Source organism: Perca flavescens, chromosome 2 (genome assembly GCF_004354835.1).
Source record: "Perca flavescens isolate YP-PL-M2 chromosome 2, PFLA_1.0, whole genome shotgun sequence".
In the NCBI taxonomy this organism is placed as follows: domain Eukaryota; kingdom Metazoa; phylum Chordata; class Actinopteri; order Perciformes; family Percidae; genus Perca; species Perca flavescens.
The window spans coordinates 32,651,852-32,675,924 of record NC_041332.1 but is presented as its reverse complement, the minus strand read 5'-3'; the positions used below and the strand labels follow the sequence as shown (position 1 = coordinate 32,675,924).

The window sequence follows — 24,073 nt, the reverse complement described above, 5'->3', positions numbered from 1 at the left end:
TCTATCCCTAAACAAACCAGGAACTATATTCTTAGGCGGAAGAATATAGTACTTTGGCGGAGTGATATGCTTGCAGCAAGCCTGTCTGAGAATATAGTTCCAGGTTTGTTTACTGTTATTTTGTCACTTTTGTCACAATTTGGAGTAGTAGGATTACTGGAACCATTCACCTGCAGGATCTGTGCTAGGCTAAGCTAATGCTGGAGCCGTCAGACAGTGTTACAGCACGCACAGAGATGAGAAGGGTATGTATCGACTTGTCTTACTCTGGGGGTTACGGTGAATAAGCTAAATTCCCAATAAGTCGGCGTGTTCCTTTAAGAGTGAAAATAGTTGAATAACATGATGCATAATAGGTTGATATGTTATAGTCTTTGGTAATTTGACTCCATTGCAATGTTAAATTAACAAGGGTTATAGAGGCCATGGATATATGACTTATTATTTATTCGGGGAAGGTTCACTGTGAGGAAGCCTCTCTTTTGCAGGAACGCCCTGATCACATTCACACAGTTACACATTCATACGTGGAAATCGCCCAGTACAACCACAGTCTGATCTGCTTGCCACTGACAGCCGTTTTTGGGTTAGGGCCTTGCTTAGCGCTGTTATTTTACTTTCCCGTGTATATATGCTGTCAAGAGCATGCCAAACCTGTAGGTGGCAGCATAACGAGAAGCCCACGTTAGCCAATCAGAATCCCGAAAATAGCAACAACAGCAACAAATCACTTCCTCTCTCTTCTCTTCCTCACTTCCTCGGTTGCCTAAACCTCAGTTTGTCTCAGTTTACAAGCAAAGTTTTCCAAAATCTCCACTCTGGCCAGAGTTTTTAGAAAGAATCGTTTTCAGAGGAGAATTCTCCGTTTGCGTGTAAATGAAGGGCCATTTTTCAAAATAACCATGTACATGTAAACAGGGTATCAGATTTCATCCTGTTGGTCTGGGGACTGAACCAGCTACCTCCCTGTCACAAGCTCAATTCTCTAACCATTAGGACACAACTGTCCCGTAAGGACATTGCACAAGGAGGGTTGCTGTGGACAAATGGTTTGAATATGCATGCTGTGAGATATTTTATTTCTAACAATTTTTTAATATAGATTCAGAATTCAGATTATATATGTGTGAATACATGTGAGAATCTGATTAAGTAGATCATTTAGTAATGTGCTCTCCTGGTGATTGTTTCCTTTCATGCGGACATCATGGAGTAGTAACAGTTGGTCTGGTGCTCCTGTAATGAAATAGAGACATATTTAGTACAGATTCTTCAAACACAAACTAAGAACACAACAGTTTGCTTTAGATGCATGAGAAGAAATGAGCAACGGTAAACTATCGCTAACCTAAATTGCAATGATGTGTAATACTGTTGACCCTGATGGTTAACTCACATTGGCTTCCATGAATCCAGGTATGTCCTGTATGATCACCACCTTGTCGCTCTCCTGCTGTCTTATCCTCCTCCTCATCCTCCAGGCGTTCCCTGCGATCACCATGGAAACCACCAACATGACTGCTGCCACTGACCCTGCCACAGCTGTGACCAGCATGGAGTTATCAGCAGCTTCCTGCCGAGCCCCTTGGTCTACAGCCTTCATCATCAGACTGGCGTCAGCATGGACAGCCGAGCGGGGAAGAGGCTGAGATAGCAGCAGAGCAGATATATCTGAGGACAAGTAGAAGCACAGCCGTGACCTTTCAGAGACAGGTTGATCTTAGATATACAGTACAGTACAGTACAGCTGTCATGTCTGAATGGCTCCATACCTTCCAGACTGAAAACAAAGAAGGCATCTTCTCCTTTGATGAAGTTTCTGCTCTTTAGTCTGCGGTGAGTGATGAAGGCACTTGTTCCCATGCCTGGGCCTCGATAGTAATAGCTGCCATCAGACACAGTCACTTTACTGCCCACCTTCCTGGGATTGTCCCAGTAGTACTCAGTGCCTGGGAGAAACAGGTGAACTGTCATTCTCTGTCTGACGAACAAAGCAAGAATTCATTGTAAAAAGCAGTGGTTCCCAACCTTTTTGGTCTCAGGTACCCCTACAGCCCCGTCAGATGAACTCACTTACCTCTTCATCAATTCACACTGTATTTTCTAAATATAACACTGTAATAAACATAAATATATACTGATTTGATTACAGCAAAGACAACGTCAGCAGTATTGACGGCAAAATAGGCTACAGAATATCTTGTTCTGTATTGACAATATTACAAAATCTTTTTTAAATTACATTTATATTGCATTTATATCAAAACCTAGAGACTTTCAAACATCAAAATGTAATTTATTAATTTGTATTTGTGTCTAAATGACATATAAACATCTTTTTGTATTCTATTTTGACTGGAAACACTTCCAACACGCTTGCGTGTCGCGTGAAATATAGGCGTTGGTTCTATTTATAGCAGGCACGTGTTTTCGGAGATCTAACCTGTTAACACGGGAGCCGAAATATAAACGGACACGCCACGCAGCTGACACACTCACACCACGCTCACGCCACGCAGTCAGTGTATAACTGGCCTTACATAACTGCAACATGTAGTGTTCAGGCCTTTTGTTGACTTCATGTTAATTTGTGGATATATTCTTCCAATCAAAACATAATTTCAATTTTTAGTTGTATAATAATAACAATAATTAGTTGAGCTACTCTACAATCTTTCCACATAGCCCCTAGTAACTGCAGAAGTACCTCCTGGGGTACATGTACCCCTGGTTGGGAATCACTGGTATAAAAGGACAAAATGAGTGGCTAGTGAGGCTTGCTACACTACAAGTTATCCCCCCATCTCTTACCATCAGAGGACTTCTTGTCAGGGTCAGTGGTGACCATTCGGTGCATGTTCATTTGCTGTCTGATGTCAGACTGCTGATCTATCAGGGCCATAGTTGCCTGCTGCCACGGACACGGCCACTTGAGCTTGTGGTCGTTGGGACCTGAAGTCAGGTGGAGGTAGGCGGCCATTTGCCCTGGACTGTCCCTTGTTCCGTTCAGGTACACACCGACCTACAGATCACAGAGTAGTATGAAATACTATGCAAGGATGTGATGGTAATGTAAATTAATTGACCATTCTAAATGCCTCCCCAGATAAGCAATTGTCCAATCATAGCTTAGCAACAATAACTATACACAACAGGTGTGTAAAAGCTTTAGATTTCTTCAAGATTGAGAGAATCACACACTTAAAAGACATTTACCTGGAAGGAGTAACCTGCTGGTGACAGAAAGCGAGGGCTGTAGAGTTTACCTCCTGCTGGTGTGGTGGCCAGCAGGCGGGTGATGTTGCGGATGTGCCAGACATGTTGAGGGCACTTTGTGGATGACAGGTTAATGTCATCCAGAGAGAAACCTCCCTTCGATGGACTACGTCCCCTCACGCCCTCAAAAACCACACGGCCCTTTTGGGTCATATTCAGATTGATGTTATGCAGTTCCCAGGAGCCCATGACACCTCCTGTAAAGAGAACAGGTAGAATAGAGAATCTCTTTCCGACCAAGTACTTACAGGAACGTAGTTATAGTGGCAGCCCACTTCTAAACAGTTGTAGTAACTACTGTCCCCCAAAACGGTTTTGCCATTTGCATTCGAATTATAGCATCGTCACTTGACTTTAGCGCCACATACAACAACAAACCAGGATGGAGGAGGCCATCTGAATGTTCCTGTTATGACAGAGTTTCTTGTGGATCCTTCCAGGTCCCTCTGCACCTCCTCGGTGGCGTACATGGCCAGCGGTGCCTGCACCTCCGCATCAGTCCACTTTTCAGAGTTCAGCATTCCGTCCATTCTTGTAGTAATTCACGTAGTCAATTAATTCAAGTAGTCAATGTTTTGCTAACACAGACGGCATAGCTTTTATAGATGGCGCGCTGCAAGTGTCGGGATGACAGTGTGCGTGACTTATAAGTAGGACCAATCAACGTAGACCTAGGTCACTATGCGGAAAAGGGAAAAGACCCTGCCCTGAAGTAGGACCTGAAAGAGTTACTAATAATCCCCAAATTGGTCCAGTTGGAACACGAGAAAAAAAGGGTTCTAGGAACGTTATGTTCTAGGAACTGCAAAAACTCCCTTCGGTCGGAAAGGGGCTAGTAATTACTATTAATCACTCATTTATTATAAGGTTAAGATCGTAGGTGAAATATTTGAGTTTTTAATTTGATTTCAGCTTATTTCAAATTATTCTGGTTACACAATATATGTTTTTTGTTTGTTAAATAATGAGAGAATGCTGGTGAACATCGGTGCAGTCATAGTGTTGCTTGGAGTGGGCAAAGTCACAAACTTCCAAATCATGCATTCAGTGGGCTTTAACTATAACTATACTGGTGTGTCACACAATGTGTAATATTTCATTAGTTACCTGAAATACTCTTGAAGAGCTTCAGTTTACCGCCGGGGTTGGCCTCATCATACTCCCGCACCCAGATATTGAGAACATCGTCATCTGCCCCGGTGTTATAGAGGAAGAACTGCAGACACTGGGCTCCAGGTTTCGGGTAAAGCAAACGACTCTCCAGGAATGCACGGTCACCAGGTTCTGCAGAGGCTGTGGTGAAGTGCATGAAGTATCCTTTTCCTGAGGGCAGGAGGAGACAACAGGGGCTAATGTTGGGCCTCAGGAGTTTGTCACATTACATTTTATGGTACCATATTCAAGAACATACTTCATCATTGTCAATTCAGTATGCTTACTATGCTTATTACATACTTGCAAACTCAGAAGGGCTGAAAAAGGTATATATATATATATATATATATATATATATATATATATATATATAAAAAAAGGAGCACATTGTTCAATTGTATTTGTCTGTTCTGTATGTCCAAACATATAAAACAATAAAAAATTAATAAATTCACAATGAAATGATTTATTAAAAATGTAATAACAATAACTTATAAAAATAACTTATTTCACCAGTAAATTCCTGTTAAATGACAAAAACAACCACCGAATGGGAAAATGGTATTTTACAACAACTTTGAATGCAGCACGAGGCTGGCGAGGTGAATTTCAAGTGAACGCAACATCTGAGTTATTTTTTCAGACAACGGCAGCTACAGACTGTTGTTAGAATCTTCTCCAGTGAAATACAGACACACTTTTACACCGTTTAGCTGTCAGCATTTCAGTGTTTACTCCAGCTGCTAGCTAACAGTAGGCTAACGTTACCTGCTGCAAGGTGTAGTGTTAACTAGCGTCCCATGCGGCAATGTTTCAGTTGTCGCTAACGTCCGTTTTCGGAGCATCAGAGAGAAGTCATTTAAGTTGCACCGAAATACGTGTTGCTATTTGGTCCAGTAGATAACGGTCGTTAAGGTACCGGTGCCGTATTAGCACCGGATCTCGGACCCCCCCTCCCCCTTCCTCCAAATAAAAACTCTTCGGATCTGCACGGTTCACGTAGATGACATTTTCCCAATCAAATGGTGATTTTCGCCGAAAAGCGACTAGTTTGCAGGTATGTTATTAGGCCTACATTTCACTGGAGTTGTATTTTATATGATTTCATGTTACAAATTGATTGATTGATTGGTTGATTGATTGATTGATTGATCAAATGTCTGTAGCGGAGCGCTTCCAGGACTCAAAAAATTAGCTTGAGGTGCTCTTTGGATGGGATGATCATAATGTAGAAACCAAAAAGGAAACTCCAAGGCACTCTCTTTTAGAAAAATACAAAGCCTTTATTTATGGCTTTGTCACATTCTCTCAGTTGGAGGCTGCGCAGTAAAGCTGGCCATCACCGGAAAAGTGCTTCTAATAGCCTTCACTGGTCTCCGTCCAGAGCAACGGGGTCTATTGGTCCATTATATACTGTCTATGTTTCAAACAGACCAATCAAGAAACACAACCAATGAAAAGCCTTCATTTTGGTAGAGGAAGGTTCAGAGTTGTAGGATTATAGAATGACCACTAGATGTCCTCATTGGTCATAAATAGACCAGTGTATTTGACTACAAACCAAGGTTTAATTCAAAATTCAAAACATGTACAGCACAAATAGAAATAGAAATGGACCCTATTGAAAAATAAACAAAATGGTTTTAAAGAAAAACACTGAGATCAAGGTCTTCAGGGCCTGGATAACTAGTAGCCTGCAGTTTATCAATCCAGAAACTTTCTCTCTGGTTTAGTTGTTTTCGTCTGTCCCCTTTCCTCAGTGACAATGGAATATGATCAATTCCACAGATCTGTACGGTCGATGGATCACTATTATGGTGTTCCCTGTAGTGCCTCGCCATAGGATAGTTCATGTTGTCCGTCAGGTGCATATTTATGTTCTGCCAAACGGTCCTGTAAACGCCTCTTAGTCCTTCCTATATAGAACACTTTGCATTCAGGGCATTCCAGTCTGTATATAACAAATACTGTTTTACAGCTTATGAAGTGGTTGATAGTAAACTGTTTTAGGGATACAGTATCAACAAAGGTTCACCTTTGGTCACTTTCAGGAGATGTCCTACAATTCGAGACAAACTGGTCCGCAGCCATTTGAAACCAGAAGGCCAACAAACTTGGTTGGGATCTAAACCCAAAGGGTCATATAAATGTCAACACTGTAATCATTGTACAAATGTATTACAGTCTAAAACCTTTGTTGATACTGTATCCCTAAAACAGTTTACTATCAACCACTTCATAAGCTGTAAAACAGTATTTGTTATTTACAGACTGGAATGCCCTGAATGCAGAGTGTTCTATATAGGAAGGACTAAGAGGCGTTTACAGGACCGTTTGGCAGAACATAAATATGCAATTCGCACGGACAACATGAACTATCCTATGGCGAGGCACTACAGGGAACACCATAATAGTGATCCATCGACCGTACAGATCTGTGGAATTGATCATATTCCATTGTCACTGAGGAAAGGGGACAGACAAAAACAACTAAACCAGAGAGAAAGTTTCTGGATTGATAAACTGCAGGCTACTAGTTATCCAGGCCTAAATGAAGAACTTGATCTCAGTGTTTTTCTTTAAAACCATATTGTTTATTTTTCAATTGGGTCCATTTCTATTTCTATTTGTGCTGTACATGTTTTGAATTTTGAATTTAACCTTGGTTTGGAGTCAAATACACTGGTCTATTTATGACCAATGAGGACATCTAGTGGTCATTCGATAATCCTACAATTCTGAACCTTCCTCTACCAAAATGAAGGCTTTTCATTGGTTGTGTTTCTTGATTGGTCTGTTTGAAAGCTTATAAGAAGGTCTCTTCCTGTTTTGGAAATTGATTGACTCCCTGACGAAGGCTTGTATGCCGAAACGCATCGGAGTACTTTAAGATTTATGATGACTAAGCCATAAATAAAGGCTTTGTATTTTTCTAAAAGAGAGTGCCTTGGAGTTTCCTTTTTGGTTTCTTGATTGATTGATTGATTGATTGATTGATTGGTTGATTGGTTGATTAAAGTCTCCTCCTGTAGTTCAAATCAAGGCTGAAGACCTATCTTTTTGATGTTGCCTTTCTTTAAATAACCTATTTTATCCGCTTTTATATGTTTAACTGTTTTAACTGCTCTTTATTCGCATATTTTATCTCTCATTTCTTTAAATTCTTATACTACACTGTAAATTCTATTCTTTTCTTTTAACGTTTTTAAATTGTCTTTAATTGTTTTCTAACTGCTCTTTCATGTTTTATGTAAAGTACTTTGAATTGCCCTGTTGCTGAAATGTGCTATATAAATAAAGCTGCCTTGCCTGCCACACACACACACACACACACACACACACACACACACACACTGATACACTAAACACCAAGGCCAGCTATATATTTATGAGGCTAGATGAGGTGATACAGTGATTAGCTTTCTTTAATAACTGCTAACTGGACAACAACATAGGTATGTGTATAATATAAGATTATACTGTAGCCTGTATGGTTTGTCTGCAGTTTCCAAAAATTCAAATGTTCAAACCCAAGATGCCATTTCTTGAGGCTGCCTTATTTCCTTAAAATTGAGATAGATATTTTGAAGCTTTTGAAGCTTTTTCCGGCAGATTTTAAAAGGAAAGTCGGTAACAGGTATTTGTTTTGGTTGACAGTCACCTTTGCATTGTCCCATGTTGGAGAAGTCAGTCCAAGGCCCTCCCCTCGCAGATCTACGTTGTTCCCACTTAGCCTTGCCAGGACCTTGAATCATCCCACAGATGTTCTCCTCCTCAAAGTCACAGCTATCCACAAAGCTAGAAGACTTGGCTGTGGAGAGGAAACAGTCACAATTTCATCAAGATACTTCGGTACAGGTACTGAATCCTTACAGAGTTCGACACCAAACCGCGGCCCTTTGTAGTAGTAGATGCCAAACTTTTAGTTGTATGAATAATTTCTAATTAGAGCACCAGTCTCAATAACTATTTGATGGAAACTTCTTATGTCAGTGTTTTTAATCAGGATACCTTTGGTCAAATGTGTTATCACACATCCTGCTTTCTTTTTCCCTCCATGAAAGGAGTGATAAATGTGTCGATATGCCACAGTGCTCTATCTGTCAGCCTGATAAGCATGGGCTGATAATGCAGATAGAGAGCAAATGTGCCACCACACAAATATGGTTACATCATCTTGCAAGAGAAGTTCATGTGGATCAAGAAAAAAACAAACAGAAAAGAGCTGGTTGATAGAAAAGGATTAGAACTAGGGCTGCACAATATATCATTTTTTTAACGTCATCGCAATATCAACTGGCGCAATATACAAATCACGAAAGGCTGCAACATATCGCACAAGACACTCAGTGATGTTTTGTGTCAGCTGAAAGAAAAAAGCTGAAGAAAACTGCACTTTAAAATGTATCTCATTCTTTTTTTTAGTGGTTCCAATTTATATTCAATTCAATGTTCAATTTGTCCCATATAGGAATGTTGGAAATGATTTCCTTTCATTTGTTTTAAATTCAACAAGTCATTTGTTGTATATTTAGAAGAACACTGTACTCTCTCTGGTATTAAAATCCACACCTTCTTTTCATGGGTATAAATAGGTGGGGTGTTGAACATAAGCTCTCATTATACGCTGATGACTTGCTTCTTTACATCTCAGATCCTTTATCATGCATCAATGATATTATCAAAATCTTGCACAATTTTGGGGCTTTCTCAGGCTATAAAAGTGAATGCATGTCTGTTAACACACTTGCCAGGCATATGCCTGACTCTGCGTTCCCCTTTCGCTTGGCAAGATCTGGGCTTAAATATCTGGGCATCAATATTGTACATAACTTTAGAGGACTATTTGAAAATTATTTTACTCCTCTTTTGATTAAACTTAAATCCGATCTTCAAAAATGGAGGATTCTTCATCTAACCCTGGCTGGTAGGGTGAACTGTGTTAAAATGACAGTCCTCCCGAGATTCTTATATTTATTTCAATGCCTACCCATCTTTCTATCCAAAGCTTTTTTCAACAGATTAGACAAACTTATTTCCAGTTTTATATGGGATGGAAAAAACCCTAGGATTCGGAAAGAGTTTCTCCAGAAGAATAGGAGGCATGGGGGTTTAGCCCTCCCTAATTTCTTATATTATTATTGGGCAGCTCAAGTTCAAAAGATAGTCTACTGGATGCACTCATCGGGTACCACTGATTGGTGTGAAACAGAATCTAAATCCTGCACAGAAACCTCTCTACAAGCCCTATTAACATCTTGCCTACCTATTAAAATAGCACAATATACATTAAATCCGGTTGTTCATTCTACTCTTAAAATTTGGACTCAGCTATGCTAACATTTGCAGTTAAGACAAGCACTTTAGCTTCAGAGTCCAATGTAAATGTTTGATAAATTTCACTTTACAGTGTATGTGTTAACAAGACATTGTAGTTCTACAGTGCCACCTTGTGGTCTGTTCTGCTTTTATTTTGAAAAGCGCCGTTTTCTTCTTCTGATGTTTTTGTGATGCTAAACTTCCTGCTACTTACTCTTCACAATGTGGTGCTCACATATCGTCGGAGGAACGGTAAAAACTTGTAAACATATTAGTTATTTATCGTGTTCATACATTTGAATCCTGTAAAGAAAGAGTTTACAACTTCATTATTTTTGTATTGTTCGCACCTTTTATTTCTAAGAGCTCCGAACTGTGAGGGTGTGTCGAGGCATGCTAGCTGATGGAAGAAACTCTTTTGATTAGCGCCCTTGGAGAGCGGGATGAGGTATGAAGGAAAATGTGTGGAGTTTGTATCATTATCAGAAAGGATTTTGGAAAAGAGAATGTCATTACTTAATTTGTTTATGCGTTAATTGCACGTCCTCAAGATAAAAGCAATATATTCTTTCTGTATTTCATTCAAAGGAAGCATGTGATATTTTATTTGTCATAACAGCTTAAAAACATATTTCATTTCATATTGGTTATTAGTTAAAATGTTAAAATGATTTGTATTGGGTATAAACATGATAAATATGTGAACATGATTTATGTGCGAGTTATTTGTGAAACTACATAGAAGCATTATATATTTCTTCTGTTTTATTCTGTAGTTTTCACGGTGTTCGTGGTGTTCATGGTGCTTATGGTGCTTATGGTGCATGGTGGTCGTTGAGAGGAAGAAATAAATCGACACCCATTTGAAACTCTCTGCATCTTGATCAATTTGACTCGAAGGCAACTAAACATTGCTTTTGCATCCTTATTGGCTCACAGACGGGTGTTATTACATTGGAAATCCGCAAACCCACCTAAAGCATCGCATTGGCTTCAGGATCTGATGTTATACCTACATTTGGAAAAGATTAAATATTCAATTAGACGCTCCCATAAATGTTCCTATGTCTGGCAACCCTTATTATCCTATTTCTCTGCCATAAAGGTACTTCCTGGGGAGTAGTGGGATTTACATTGGTACCTTTTGATCACACCTCTCTATATGACAAACTCGTGGTCTTCGATGCTTAGGCACAAGTGCTCCAGGTGTTTCTCCAGGTATTTACATACTGTTGTATCATTGTTACACTTTTGATTGTGGTGTCCAGCTGTTTTTCTCTCTCTTTTTATTTATTTATTATTAATTTATTTTTAAATTTTTTATCTTATTTTATTTTAATATTGTATCACTATTATTACTATTATTATTTTTCTCATCATATTTTGTACTATTACTATTAATGATTATCATAAAGCAGACTGTTCTGGGTTGGTTGTGGAGGAATTGAAAATGTAAAAAATCCAATCTCTGTATAAACAATAGCATTTGTCCTTGAAATAAAAAAAAAAAAATAAAAAAATATATATATATATATATATATATATATATATATATATAAAAGACGAACACTGTAACCAACAGAAAGGCATAAGTAAGAAACACTTTCTGTTTATTTATTGCAAGTAACATCTTTATCGCAATATCGCATAACACATATTTTCCTTATATCGTGCAGCCGTAATTATAACCAATGTAACATTTTTTTTTGAGTTCTGAGTTTAAAGTCTGAATTCTGAGAGGAATTATTATCAGTATTCAGACTTCAATCTCACAATTCTGATTTAAAACCCAGAACTCAAATACATTTTTCACATGTGGCCCTAATCCTCTTCTGTAAATAGGTTATTATGGGACAAAAATCATTCTTATTTTATGAGGTGATTTAGTTTATTGATTGTTGCAACACTCAAAGTGCAGGTTTTAGGTCTCATTTACTGGACAAAATGACAGGTTGAGAATGAGATGACTCACTGCAGTTGTAGAGACGGTTGAGCTTGGTCAGATCACTAGCACTGAACCCCATCCTCTGACCAATCACATCCATGAAGTGGGGGATCTTGGTGACGATGGTGGGCTCAGAGCCAATGCTAAAGGATGTCTTTGTGTAGTGCATTACAGAGCCGTAGTCATAGGCAACACCTAAAGCACTGGACACTTTCTCATCGTGTTTTTTGAAGTTGTTCTCTTTACCTGAGGAAGGCATTAAAACAATATCAGGAAGAATATAGCCCTTTTGTTTTTGAAAATGTATTCAGATAGCAGGCATGCATAAGGAGAAAAACACAGGAGATTATACTTTTTGTACAGTTTGTCATTTATTGTATGAAGTTACTACATACACTAATTTAACAAGGTAGAAACCTAGTGTATAGCTTGACCTCATGGTCAATGTGCTTAATTGCTGCCTAATTGTTACAGGGATAGTCAGTGGCGTCACGTAAATTCTCGGATATCAAATGGTCATCTGTAGTGGTCAAGGTATTTGCTTTTAAAGTGTATTATTACTCGTCTAAAGTGTCATTGTGTAATTAATGTTACTTTGTTAAACAGACCAGACCTATGTAGGTTGCAACCCATTAAACAGGATTTGGTTTGGGGACTCTCCACATTGTAACATGTTGCCACTGCACTTGGCACTAAACCAACTTGTGTATTGTAAATATTAGGTTAAGCACTCATTATGTAAAAATAAGTATTTAAAGACTAGAGACCTATTAGCAGAAACACTATCTTTAAAGAGACCGGCTCTGTTATGAGCTCTATTGTGGGACATATCAAACGCTCTTGGGGGCCCTCTGGTAGCCACGGGGCCCTAAGCAGCTGCTTAGTTGGCTTATGGGTCGGGCCGGCTCTGCGATTAAAATTATGAATGTTCACAGTCTCAAATGTTGGTCTTGAAAAGCAGCATTGACAACCTAAAACCTACTGTGTAGGTTTTACTTAAAAGTAAATGTACAGTGTAGATCCTAAACGATCGGTGTTGTAACTGTTGCCACTATTCATTTTGAAAGAGCAACGGCCAAATGGGCAACTCCAACCTGACCGAAGTCATCACTCACTCCGATGTTGTAACTTTACCACTCGCGTTTATCACAATTTTTTTAAATATTTGATGATATTTGAATAACGAAGTTCGGAATCAAAGCCCTACCAGGTTCAATGCGATCCCACATGATGTTGACATAATCATCGCGGTCAGCTCTGGACTGCTCATGCCAGAAGCCCAGAGCGTGCAGGAACTCGTGCTCAACGGTTCCAAGACAGTCACAGTTTTTACCAATGGACAGCCGCTGCTTCCCCACACGCTGGTTGCCTACAGAGGAAGAGCATCTATGGAGAGGGAAAGCAAGCACTCTTGACTAAATGGTCTTTCAAGCCACGGAGAGAAGGCCATCATTTAGAGGATGCCAAATACACCTATAAATAGCCTTAGCTAGCTGTTGTTAGCTCAGAATCAGCCTCAGTAACACTATTCATTAGGTTTAGTAAACGTCTATGAGCAGTAATACTAATATGTTTTGCCACTTGGGGACAGCAGATTGCATAGAGCTGGTAACAAACAGTGTCTATTTATGCATCTAGCAGACAAAGAACAACATTAGCATCATTTGGAGTCATGTTTGTGGTCAACCGACAACTCCAAATATTGACTCTCCTTTTACTTGCTGGTGGTTAACTTTATCAGTCTCCTGCTTTGTGCTCGGCAGGTAGTGTATTGTCAGGTTATCAGAAGTTTTTCCACTGAAAACGGCTAAAGTTATGTGCCGTAAAACCAGGTGCTAAAAGATGCTAAAAGGTTCTGTAGAGCTGAGGGGAACTGCAGAGTCTGCTGATAATTCTCTGTGGGTTTGCCACTACAAGACATTTCACCCATTGCATATATAAAATTAGATCTTAGTGCTGCATTTGACACTATTGACCATACAATCCTGTTACAGAGATTGGAACACTTAGTCGGAATTAAAGGAATTGCACTAAGCTGGTTTAAGTCTTATTTTTCTGATCGATCTCAATTTGTTAATGTTAATGATAAATCCTCTAAGTACGCGAGGGTTATGCATGGCGTTCCACAGGGCTCGGTGCTTGGACCAGTTTTGTTCTCCTTGTATATGCTTCCTCTTGGTAATATCATTAGGAAAAACTCAATTAACTATCACTGCTATGCGGACGACACCCAATTATACTTGTCAATCAAACCACACGAAACAAGTCAGTTAGCTACACTTCAAGCATGTATTAAAGATATAAAATCCTGGATGACCTATAATTTTCTGATGTTAAACTGTAACAAAACTGAAGTTATTGTGCTGGGCCCTAAACACCTCCGAACTTCATTATCTACAGATATAGCTACTCTGGATGGTGTTGTCCTGGCCTCCAGCACTACTGTCAGAAATCTAGGAGTTATTTTTTCAGAATCTGAAAATTACTGGCATCAAGCAGCAGGTACATCTAATTGTACATGTAAAATGTGTCCACATGCTGTTAAAGCAACACTATGTAACTTTTCCCTCTTTGTCCCCCCTTACCTACAGGTTGTCTCATTGGAACTACAGCCGCGCAAGCTGTAGTTCCAATGAGACAACCTGTAGGGGGACCAAAGTGAGAAAAGTTACATAGTGTTGCTTTAAAACCTCCAAAATGTCCAGAAAAAATACTTTGGCCAAGACCTCAGTGTAAGGTGACCAGATTTCTGTGACAAAATCCGGGGACATTTTCAGCTCAGACGCGTAAATACCTCCAAAAAAGGTAATGTTTTTATCTTTGAAGGGAGCATAGCTCTGCGATTCCCTTCAATGCTCGGCCACGTCCTGCTGCGTCTGCTACACCCACCCATGCTCTGCAGCGCCACGTTTCATCCCGCAACGTCCTGCTGTGACATTAACTACAACGACTACCTTCAAAGTCACTGTTCCACTATTTTCAATGCGACTATTATCGCCTTCACACCCCCAACCGGCCCCGTCAGACACCGCCTACCAAGAGTCTGGGTCTGCCGAGGTTTCTTCCCAAGAAGGAGTTTTTCCTCGCCACTGTCGCAATAGCCATTTATAATGCTTGCTCTTGAGGGAATTACTGTAATTGTTGGGGCTTTGTAAATTGTAAATTATAGAGTGTGGTCTAGACCTACTCTATCTGTAAAGTATCTCGAGATAACTCTGTTATGATTTGATACTATAAATAAAATTGAATTGAATTGAATTGAATTTAAAGTATTTATTAGTGCACCTTCAAACATTTGTTAAGGATGCAGTGATTGCATTAACGTGTGTTGTGGCTTCATGTTATATTAAGTGAACACGGTGCTCACCCGCTTCCTTTGTACACAGAGATGTAGTTCTTCTCTCCTTTCCATGGTGTAAAGTCAATGCAGGTCTTCAGTCTGTACTGGTCAAATGCTTTCAGGATCACTCCCTTTGCATTCATCTCTACAGTACATGTTACATGGTGTACGACAAAGAAACATGAGAAACCATCCTAATTTAGTACATATCCATAATAACATAAGAATAATAAGAATGTGAGTTTCTTACCCAGACTGTCCTCAAGGTAGTAGGGAATGGTTGTTGGCCAACGATACTTGTCTCCTAAAATGGAGTTTCTGCTGAATGTCTGATGAGAATGCGGTGAACAACAGGTATAAAATTAGGGATGAATGAAGGAGTAACAGAGCGCAAACTTCAACAGACTCACAGAGGTGAGTGCTTGTGGTCTTATTATATATATATATATATATATATATGGCTTACTTCCTCCTGATCGATGTCTCCCTCCAGCAGGTCCAGCCCAGCCACTGCAAAGGAAAATTGTATTGGTCGATGAAAATCCTCCGATGGATCGAGACATTATACAATAAAGCGAAACAATAGTGTGTCGACAAACCTTCATTGATGTTAAAGATGTCCCAGTCATGGCCTTCATCCACATCAGTTTCTGTAGATGTACAGCAGAATCAAAAATATTCTGCTCAAAAATGGGATTACAGGATGATATTATTGACGTAATTATTATTGTGCTGTGTACTGGTGCTATTAGCATTGAGCCCTGCCCCACAGACCTGAGACATGTTTACTTTAAAATGTCACATATTTTAAAGCTTATTTATTTCCATATTTAAATTTTGCCATCTGACTCTTTAATATTTGCAATACATGTTGTTCTGAGTGAGAGCCCTTTTGGCAAGGAAGCACAGATTTATTTCAGGTATTCAGTTTGCTGACACCTCTTAAAGGGAAATATTGGTATTTTTCAACCTAAACCCTATTTTCCCATGCATGTGTGTCTAAATGACCAATGTGAACACAAATCTTTGAAATCGGTCCAGTATTGAGCGAGAAAACTGTAACTGGCAGCAGTGAACCAGGCTGCAATGTTATTCTATAGGGCAAATGTGCACCCTTAATTTCGGTTTTGGGGTTGTTTTTGCCACTGACAGGCTCAGATTGATATTATAAGTGTAACTGCATTACATAATTATGCATAACCACATCATAGAAAGATGGTGAAGTCTCATTCTGAAATCTCGTGATGTGAATGCCGGAAGACAGTGGTGTGGAACCATGGATGTATAGTGTGGAACACGAGTGGGGAGAGAGGGTTACAGATGGAGTACAGACAGCTTAGTTTTGTGTTATCTAAAATATTTTCAATTGCACATTTCCGAACGAAATGTCAAGCTATATTGACAAAATGCTATTTATGCCATACATTTCTATTATTCTGTATCTATATCATGTTGGATCATGCGTAAAATTAGGCTATTATTGATGTATGATTCATATATGAGGGTAATTCATCACTAATTCACTAATAAAGATACCAGCAAGCATGCTGTTCTTGCCATCGCCATCGAAGCATGGCAGCACAATATCAAAAACAGTGCCCTGCTTTAGTTAGACCGTATTTCATCGTACTGTGTTTGTTTGTGATACCTGTGTGGAGGTTTATTTTGGTCATTACTGATTATTATAGATTAGATGTGCTGACAAAAAGCAAGTAGGCCTACATGCTTTCAGCTTGTTTCTTTGCAACAACAGTCGCAGTCAGTCCTCTTGTTCAGAAAAAATAAGCTTCCCTGAAAGCCACGGTATAGTTCGCACACTGATAATATGTGACTCACCTGTATCACCTGTCAACTTAGCTGCTGCCTAGTAAATACATTAGAAAAAACATTAATCAAAAGAGAAATTTGATTATAAAGAATGATCTGATATTCTGGGTGGCAACTCCACATTAAAGCAATGTCACTGTTTTGCACTGGAGATACAATATGTTATGTTTCACAAAATGACTTACCAGTCCTAGGCCAAAGAACAGAATGATCCACCTGAGTGCCATGGCTCCAGCTGCAGACACACACTCACTGTGTTGGTTCAACCTGCCTCAGTCCTGCGGCGTGCTTTCTTTTTGTACAGAACAAGAAACACTGGTGCAGACTTTTTGCAAAAGTTCAAACACACACACACACACACACTAGAGTCCGGATTGGACCGAATTTTTCTGTCCGAGCCAGGCCCTCATCCGACAGAGCCGTGACCGAACCCGGCCCGAGCCTGACAGGCATTAAGAAATTTGTGTCCGAGCCCGACCTGAGCCCGACACAGTTAAAATCTCATTTCTTTTCTCATATTAATGAATATAATTTAATTCATATTAATTTAAAAAAAGGATCTTACAGACAGAAAGACTGACCTCCTTAGAAATCCTTTCCATAATGTTTTCAGACACTTAGAATATTAATCTGAGCCTGTCAGCGGCAAAACGAGCACTTCTATGAACGTAAATACAAGCTGGAAAATTGTCCTATTAACTTACATTGTAGCTTGTTTCACCGTTGCCGAGAGCAGCGATCTGGTTTAATAATGGACCAATGTCATTTCCTCAATAGTTTTAATTGTAGGCTATCCGATACTCAATGAGCTGTTGCAGAAACAAGCCAGCCTGAAGCAATAAAGCAAAAGCTGTCAGATAAATGTAGTGCAGTTAACATTACAACATTTCCCTCTGAGGTGTACTGGAGTACACGTATTCAGTAACAGCAGGGGCGATTCTAGGATCAGACCTTTAGGGGGGCTCAGCCCCTAATGAGAATGTGACATGGATATAGTGCATGCAAAAGTGTTAATCTGCACCATGAAATTACCAACTTTTTCACAACCGCATTCCTGCGCTCCCTCCGACAGATAGAAACTCAGATATATATCCCACTTACAAATATGAATATATATTTCTACTGGTATGCTTCCTAGTGACATTAATGCACATATATGAAGACAAAACTATTCCACCTGTGTGTGCATGGTTATAATTTGGAAGTGCAAAATAGTTAGACTGCAGCACAAATATTTACTATTATTAGATAAGAATAATCAAGTCTAACCTCTGAATTTCTTTTCAAAGTGCACCAGATTGATGCATTTAAACGTTAAAATAGACAAACTTTTCTTACAGGGGAGCATGCCCATGGACCCCCCTAGGGGGGTTTGGGCCCCAGTGCAGCTCTAGGTCTAGTGACGCCCCTGGGGCAGTGTCCCCGTTTTAAGTTTTACAAAGATAAAAACATTACCTTTTTTGGAGGTATTTACGCGTCTGAGCTGAAAATGTCCCCGGATTTTGTCACAGAAATCTGGTCACCTTACACTGAGGTCTTGGCCAAAGTATTTTTTCTGGACATTTTGGAGGTTTTAAAGCAACACTATGTAACTTTTCTCACTTTGGTCCCCCTACAGGTTGTCTCATTGGAACTACAGCTTGCGCGGCTGTAGTTCCAATGAGACAACCTGTAGGTAAGGGGGACCAAAGAGGGAAATGTTACATAGTGTTGCTTTAACAGCATGTGGACACATTTTACATGTACAATTAGATGTACCTGCTGCTTGATGCCAGTAATTTTCAGATTCTGATTCAGGGATCATTAATCTGTTAATCAAACTGGACTGGAAAAAGAGCACCCCCCCCTCCTCTACCCCACTCACCAGATTTGGGACCTTTAGCCAAAATATATATGACCCTCTACTTCCCAGTAAAACATTTCTATGACCCTCCAAAACAATTTTGAAAAAAGGCATGACCCTCCCCCAATAATTTATCAATACCTTCTGTAATGGTTTGCGCTTGGCAAAAATATACAGCTTACTGTTGTTTTTTTACAGCCATGACATACATAACTAAACCTCTGCATTCTGATGTGTTATTGTGTGGTGGCCATTTCAGTAGATTTACTCACTAACGTTGTTGTGGAAACACAATAAGCATGGAAACTAAATGCACACTTCCTGCATTACTGCATTACTTCAAATACTAAGTTACTCCTCTAGTAAACTAGTATTCACCTGAAATAAAACAATAAAATATTGAGACCATTCAGCAAGGCACTCTGGGTAACATTCAACACACAAACTGGTTGCTATGGACTCTTCACTAGGCTTTGCCGTTTAAACAAAGTGGAATAAAAGTAAGTCCAAATCAGTGGCGATTTCTTTAAGACTGCAAGGGAAGCTCAGCTTCCCCTAAAATGTCTCAAATTTAAATGGTCAAATATGTACTATTGTGTTAACATTTTATTGACTAAAATACGTTCATCTCGAAGATGGGTTGGTTCAGAATTGGCTGACTCAATTTCCTTCTCATACATTCCCGTAGCGTCCATTGACATATATACAATGGACCAATAGACCCCTTTGCTCTGGACGGAGACCAGTGAAGGCTATTAGAAGCACTTTTCCGGTGATCTCTTGCTTTACTGCGCAGCCTCCAACTGACAGAGACAACGTAAATGTGACGTGAGAAATGTGTCTGAAAGTTGTAAGTCTTCTGGTAGCTGTGCCAAGAGAAATCTCAATCATTTCCAATCTTACAGAGACGGAGAGTGTAGGTATATGTAAGGAGATAACATAAGCACACACAGCCTTTTATACATTGTTGTGTTTCTTTATAAATAAACAATGGACAAATAGAGTCTTTAAACGCTTCAGATGTAAAGTTATTCGCAGTCAAGTGACGAAAAGAAAAAATGGCATTTAGTGTAATGCTAACAAGAGGTGATCGCTTTGTAGCAACAAAATGGCGCCATCGGAGGTTCGCGTTCTGAAGCGAAGCTTACCCCCTTGGTAGCGTCTCAGTGCATTTCCCCGTTGAAGCCTAGCGTCCGTTGACTTCAAATGGGTCTGCTTTGAGCAGTTTTTTTCAGTGCTTCGAAACTAGATGGTCATTGGATAAATGCTGCGATTGTGTCCCGCCCACGGACGTCTCTGGGGGTCAATGGAGCAGTGGGCTGGCCTGGACGCTGGGCTTCTGCGTGATGATTGGAGGGTCTGTCGACTGTATCTCCTTTTGATTGACAGCGATTTTGTACTATAAAAAGTCGCCAAAGCTGTTCAACGTCAAGCAGAGCTCAGCTCCTCAGTTCCATCGCGGATTTTATAGTTGAAAGACGAACTGCTGCAACCTGTTTCTTGGTATTTGCTTGGCAAAATTGCTAGCCAATTTTCATCATACATTTCATACAATTATACACCACATTCCTTGTTTCAGTTTAACCTAATTCCCACATTTCCTCCTTCGAGTTTAATATCGTTTTGTTAGATCGTTTGTTCATTCATTCATTCATACAGTAGGCTAGGCTAGTGTTGTAGGGGTGAGCTAGCCAGCTAGCAAACTGCACACAATGGCATACAATGCTAATATTGTCGACCTGATTTTGGCAAAGCCATTTGAAAGTCTTCCTTATGAGGAGAAAGTTAGAATTAAACAGCAGGGTTAGATCAACACTTAAGATTGATTTAGTGAAAAGACAGGGCAAAGTAACAGGTATGTTCAGCTCTCCTGGTATGACAAAGTTAGCTGGCTGTGCTGTGACAAAGAAAATGTACTGCTGGCCATTCCTCTTGATGAAACCTTCCAATGGATATTATAAATTATTATAATAATTATATTTATTATTTTATTATTATTATTATTATTATTATTATTATATAATTATTATAATTAAATTATATATATATATATATATATATATATATATATATATATATATATATAATATTAACATTAACATAAATAAATGGACAATTTGTATGATGTAGGCCAAAAATGAGCTTCCCCTCTTTGAATGACCAGCAGCCGCCACTGGTCCAAATCTACACAAAACCCGCAATCAATTAGTAAGCTGACATCAAATGCGGCATTTAGGCAGTGACGGACTGGGAACAAAAAACGGCCCTAGCATTTCCACCCACCAGCGGTGGGGGGGGGGGGTCGCTGTTAGAACTTTTGACGCACGGAAAGAACACACACTTTTGATAGCCCCAGTGATGGTGAACGGAAACTCCCATGCTATAAACAACTGCACCAAAACATAGACATATATATTAAAAAAATTAATAAATCATCAGAGCCGCTCCATAATAATATAATATTCTGAAGTAGCCAAACTTACTATACCTACACTCCCTCCTGCAGCATTGGTCTCCATCTCTGTTGCTTCTGGTAATCTACATTCAGACTCACAGCAGGCTTGTTGATCTGTGTTGGTTAGTTCCATAGATTTGTTATCTATGTCTAGCTATCTTTTCATCCTCCTCTTGCTCGTTTTGTTCTTCCTCTTCCTCATATTCCTCACTGTCCTGTCTTTCTCCCTGGTGTGCTGGCTCAGATGTGTCGCTCACATGCTAGCAGTATTAGCGCTAGCTGAAGCTGCACTTGATTTTAAAAACAAATCAGTCAGTTTGCAGCATTTTTCAACGTCAGCCAACAGTGCTCTCTTATATTTCTCTCTCTTTTTCTCTGCTCCCCCTCCCCTTGTGTCGCTTGATGCCTTGATTCATTTTTTTGTCAACAGTACAGCTTCCAACTTCCAACGGTAGCTTCCAACTTCAAATTTTCAACTTCCAACAACCACGCTGGACGCAGACCATAGACAGTATAAAGATGCAGACGCGGTCTACTCGATTGTGTCTTGAAATTCCCAGAAGGCATTGCTTTTTTTTTATTTTTGCAAACAAATATTTAAATAAAAGAAATGCAGGTAGATCTGTTTTATTTCAAATCATGCACGTTTACGTTTTTGAACATCTGATCTGAATAAGTAACTTTGCTACAAAACAATACAGACTAATGTAAAAGTTCGTGACTGTAGAGGGTAACCATGACTGTGATATTGAGAGACTCATATGTGGTATAAATACTGATCAGATTATGTTATGTTATTACTAGGTGTGAAGGATTTGGACAGGTATAGCTATCCTAAGGCTGAAGGTCTTTATTATTGAAGCTTTGAAAGGGGGCCGAAAGAAATTATATGGGCTGCTGTTTACAATTGAGTGGCCACATGGCTGTGACAATCATGTGGCTCTTATTGGCCGGCCGGCCCAAATGGCCCATGAGGGCCCGCGGCACCTCTGACATCTGCCCAAAATACCAGATTAGGAAACCTTTATTGCAACCTTGGCACTGTAAGATGTCCAGACTAGCAACATTCATTTTTGTTTTTTGCGTCCTGCTGCTCCCATCGTCAGCCAGGAAATACTTTTTTAAACAATGCAATTACCAGTTTGGTAGCGAAGGAAGGCCGAGACTAAGAGCTACATGGAAACATATGCACCAAACAAGCCACTTTGAAATTTTGCTGTTTCATGAATACAAAAGTTGGGTGACCCCCCCCTCCCCTCTGGACTGAAAAATGTTGGATGACCCTCCCCTCAAAAAGAATAAAAAAAGACATGACCCTCCCTATTTTCCTCCGTGGTCCATTCCATAAATTCTGAACGGTCCCTTACCCATTCCCCCGCCCCCATGGTGGTGTTTGCTGACCAGATGAAGTAAAACGTTATCAGAAAACAGTATTTCAATGAAACTTTCGTTTAGCTTCATTCCTCTACACCCGCACTATCTTGGATCTCAGTCCATGAGCATGTAGATCATTTCAATTCTAGAATTACAAATGTTATTGATGCCATTGCTCCCACTAAGGTGAAAGCTGTCTCTGGTAGAAAGAAAAGATCTGAACGCAGCTATTAAAAAAAATAAACTACACATCTGAGTTGACAAATATGATATGCAGAGTTCCCCAAGGCTCCATTCTTGGGCCTCTTCTATTCAACATCAAAGCTTCCACTGGCTCAGATTATGGAAAACAATCAAATAAGTTAACATAATTATGCAGAGGACACACACATTTCCATAACCATATCACCAGGGGACTATGTTCCAATGCAAACACTGAGTAAATGCATTGAACAAATCAACCAGTTGAAGGGGCCAGAACTTTTTTTAAATTAAACGAGGACAAACCAGAGGTAGTTATTTTTGGAGCCAAAGAGGAACGATTAGAAGTCAGTGCTCAACTTTAATCGGCAATGTTAAAAACAATGGACAAAGACAGAAATCTGGGTGTAGTCATGGACTCAGACCTGACGATTACAAAGCCAGCCTATTAACCCTAACCTTAAGAATTAAGGCATGGATACCTGAACCGAGCCCAACGGGTACTGATGGTACCCAAAGGGCCGGGCTGGGTTCGGACAGATATTTAGAAATTATGGTCGGGGTCGGTAACATCAGCGTGATAAGGCATTTGTTGTAAAATGGTGCTGTGGCTCCTTTAAGAGAGCTCAGTGTGTGTGGGTGTGTGTATGTGTGTGGAAAGTGGGCAGAAGAGAGAAAGAGGAAGCAGACGTGTTGTAAGCAAACGGAGCAGAGTTGTTGCAATAAGTTTAAGTTTTATTGTAGCTACACAGTGTGTGCGGTATAAACCCCAGACTGAAAGCCAAGTTCATTAATTTGCTCACTAGAAAATTATATTATATTATAAGGATATTAACCCTGGACGATATTCATGTTATAACGTCGGCCCAGCAGAAAAGGTTAACACATTGAACATTTTAACAGCTTATTAACGTGCACTTGTTGCCCCGTGTGCGCTGATGCCTCATCTGTTGACATTTCCGATTGCCTTCCTATAGTTGCATAATAAAAGCTTTCCAAACAGAATCGTAGCCATGTGTCATTAGTATGAGAAAAAAAGAAACAGATTTTAACTGTGTCGGGCTCGGGTCGAGCTCGGACACAAATTTCTTAATACCTGTCAGGCTCTGGCCGGGTTCGGTCACGGCTCTGTCGGACGAGGGCCTGGCTCGGACAGAAAGATTTGGCCCGATCCGCACTCTATTAAGAATATATCAAGGGTTAAAGAACTTATGTCTCTGCAGGATTTAAATTTATATATTAAATTTCTATTTTATCTTAAATAGACTTGACTACTGTAACAGTGTAGTGACAGCTGCAGCTGAATCAAAATGCTGCTGCTGGAGTCCTCACTAAGAC

The 24,073-nt window shown here is 39.7% G+C and overlaps 1 protein-coding gene and 1 long non-coding RNA gene across 6 annotated transcripts; one reads left to right on the top strand and one right to left on the bottom strand.

The window, feature by feature from the left end:
- Positions 1 to 1,072: 1,072 nt before the first annotated feature.
- On the bottom strand, positions 1,073 to 21,463 carry LOC114545668 (meprin A subunit beta). 4 transcript variants are annotated; one of them, XM_028564111.1, is made up of 16 exons: positions 17,567 to 17,842; positions 17,048 to 17,154; positions 16,872 to 16,899; positions 15,635 to 15,685; positions 15,502 to 15,545; positions 15,286 to 15,364; positions 15,063 to 15,180; positions 12,903 to 13,081; positions 11,723 to 11,941; positions 8,093 to 8,242; positions 4,384 to 4,599; positions 3,217 to 3,473; positions 2,812 to 3,022; positions 1,773 to 1,949; positions 1,397 to 1,671; positions 1,073 to 1,236 (listed from the first exon to the last, which is right to left on the bottom strand). In XM_028564111.1, exons 2-16 carry the CDS (start codon positions 17,087 to 17,089, stop codon positions 1,195 to 1,197), a joined length of 2,088 nt encoding a protein of 695 aa, XP_028419912.1. In that variant the 5' UTR covers positions 17,090 to 17,154; positions 17,567 to 17,842; the 3' UTR covers positions 1,073 to 1,194. The 4 variants fall into 4 exon arrangements, with proteins under 4 accessions (XP_028419912.1, XP_028419920.1, XP_028419928.1 ...); XM_028564119.1 differs by having other exon boundaries at positions 17,048 to 17,150; XM_028564127.1 differs by having other exon boundaries at positions 17,048 to 17,097.
- LOC114545691 (uncharacterized) lies at positions 9,944 to 10,982 on the top strand. 2 transcript variants are annotated; one of them, XR_003690925.1, is made up of 3 exons: positions 9,944 to 10,002; positions 10,115 to 10,198; positions 10,856 to 10,982. It is a non-coding gene; the product is annotated as an uncharacterized LOC114545691 (long non-coding RNA). The 2 variants fall into 2 exon arrangements; XR_003690923.1 differs by lacking the exon at positions 10,856 to 10,982 and having other exon boundaries at positions 10,115 to 10,815.
- Positions 21,464 to 24,073: the final 2,610 nt, after the last annotated feature.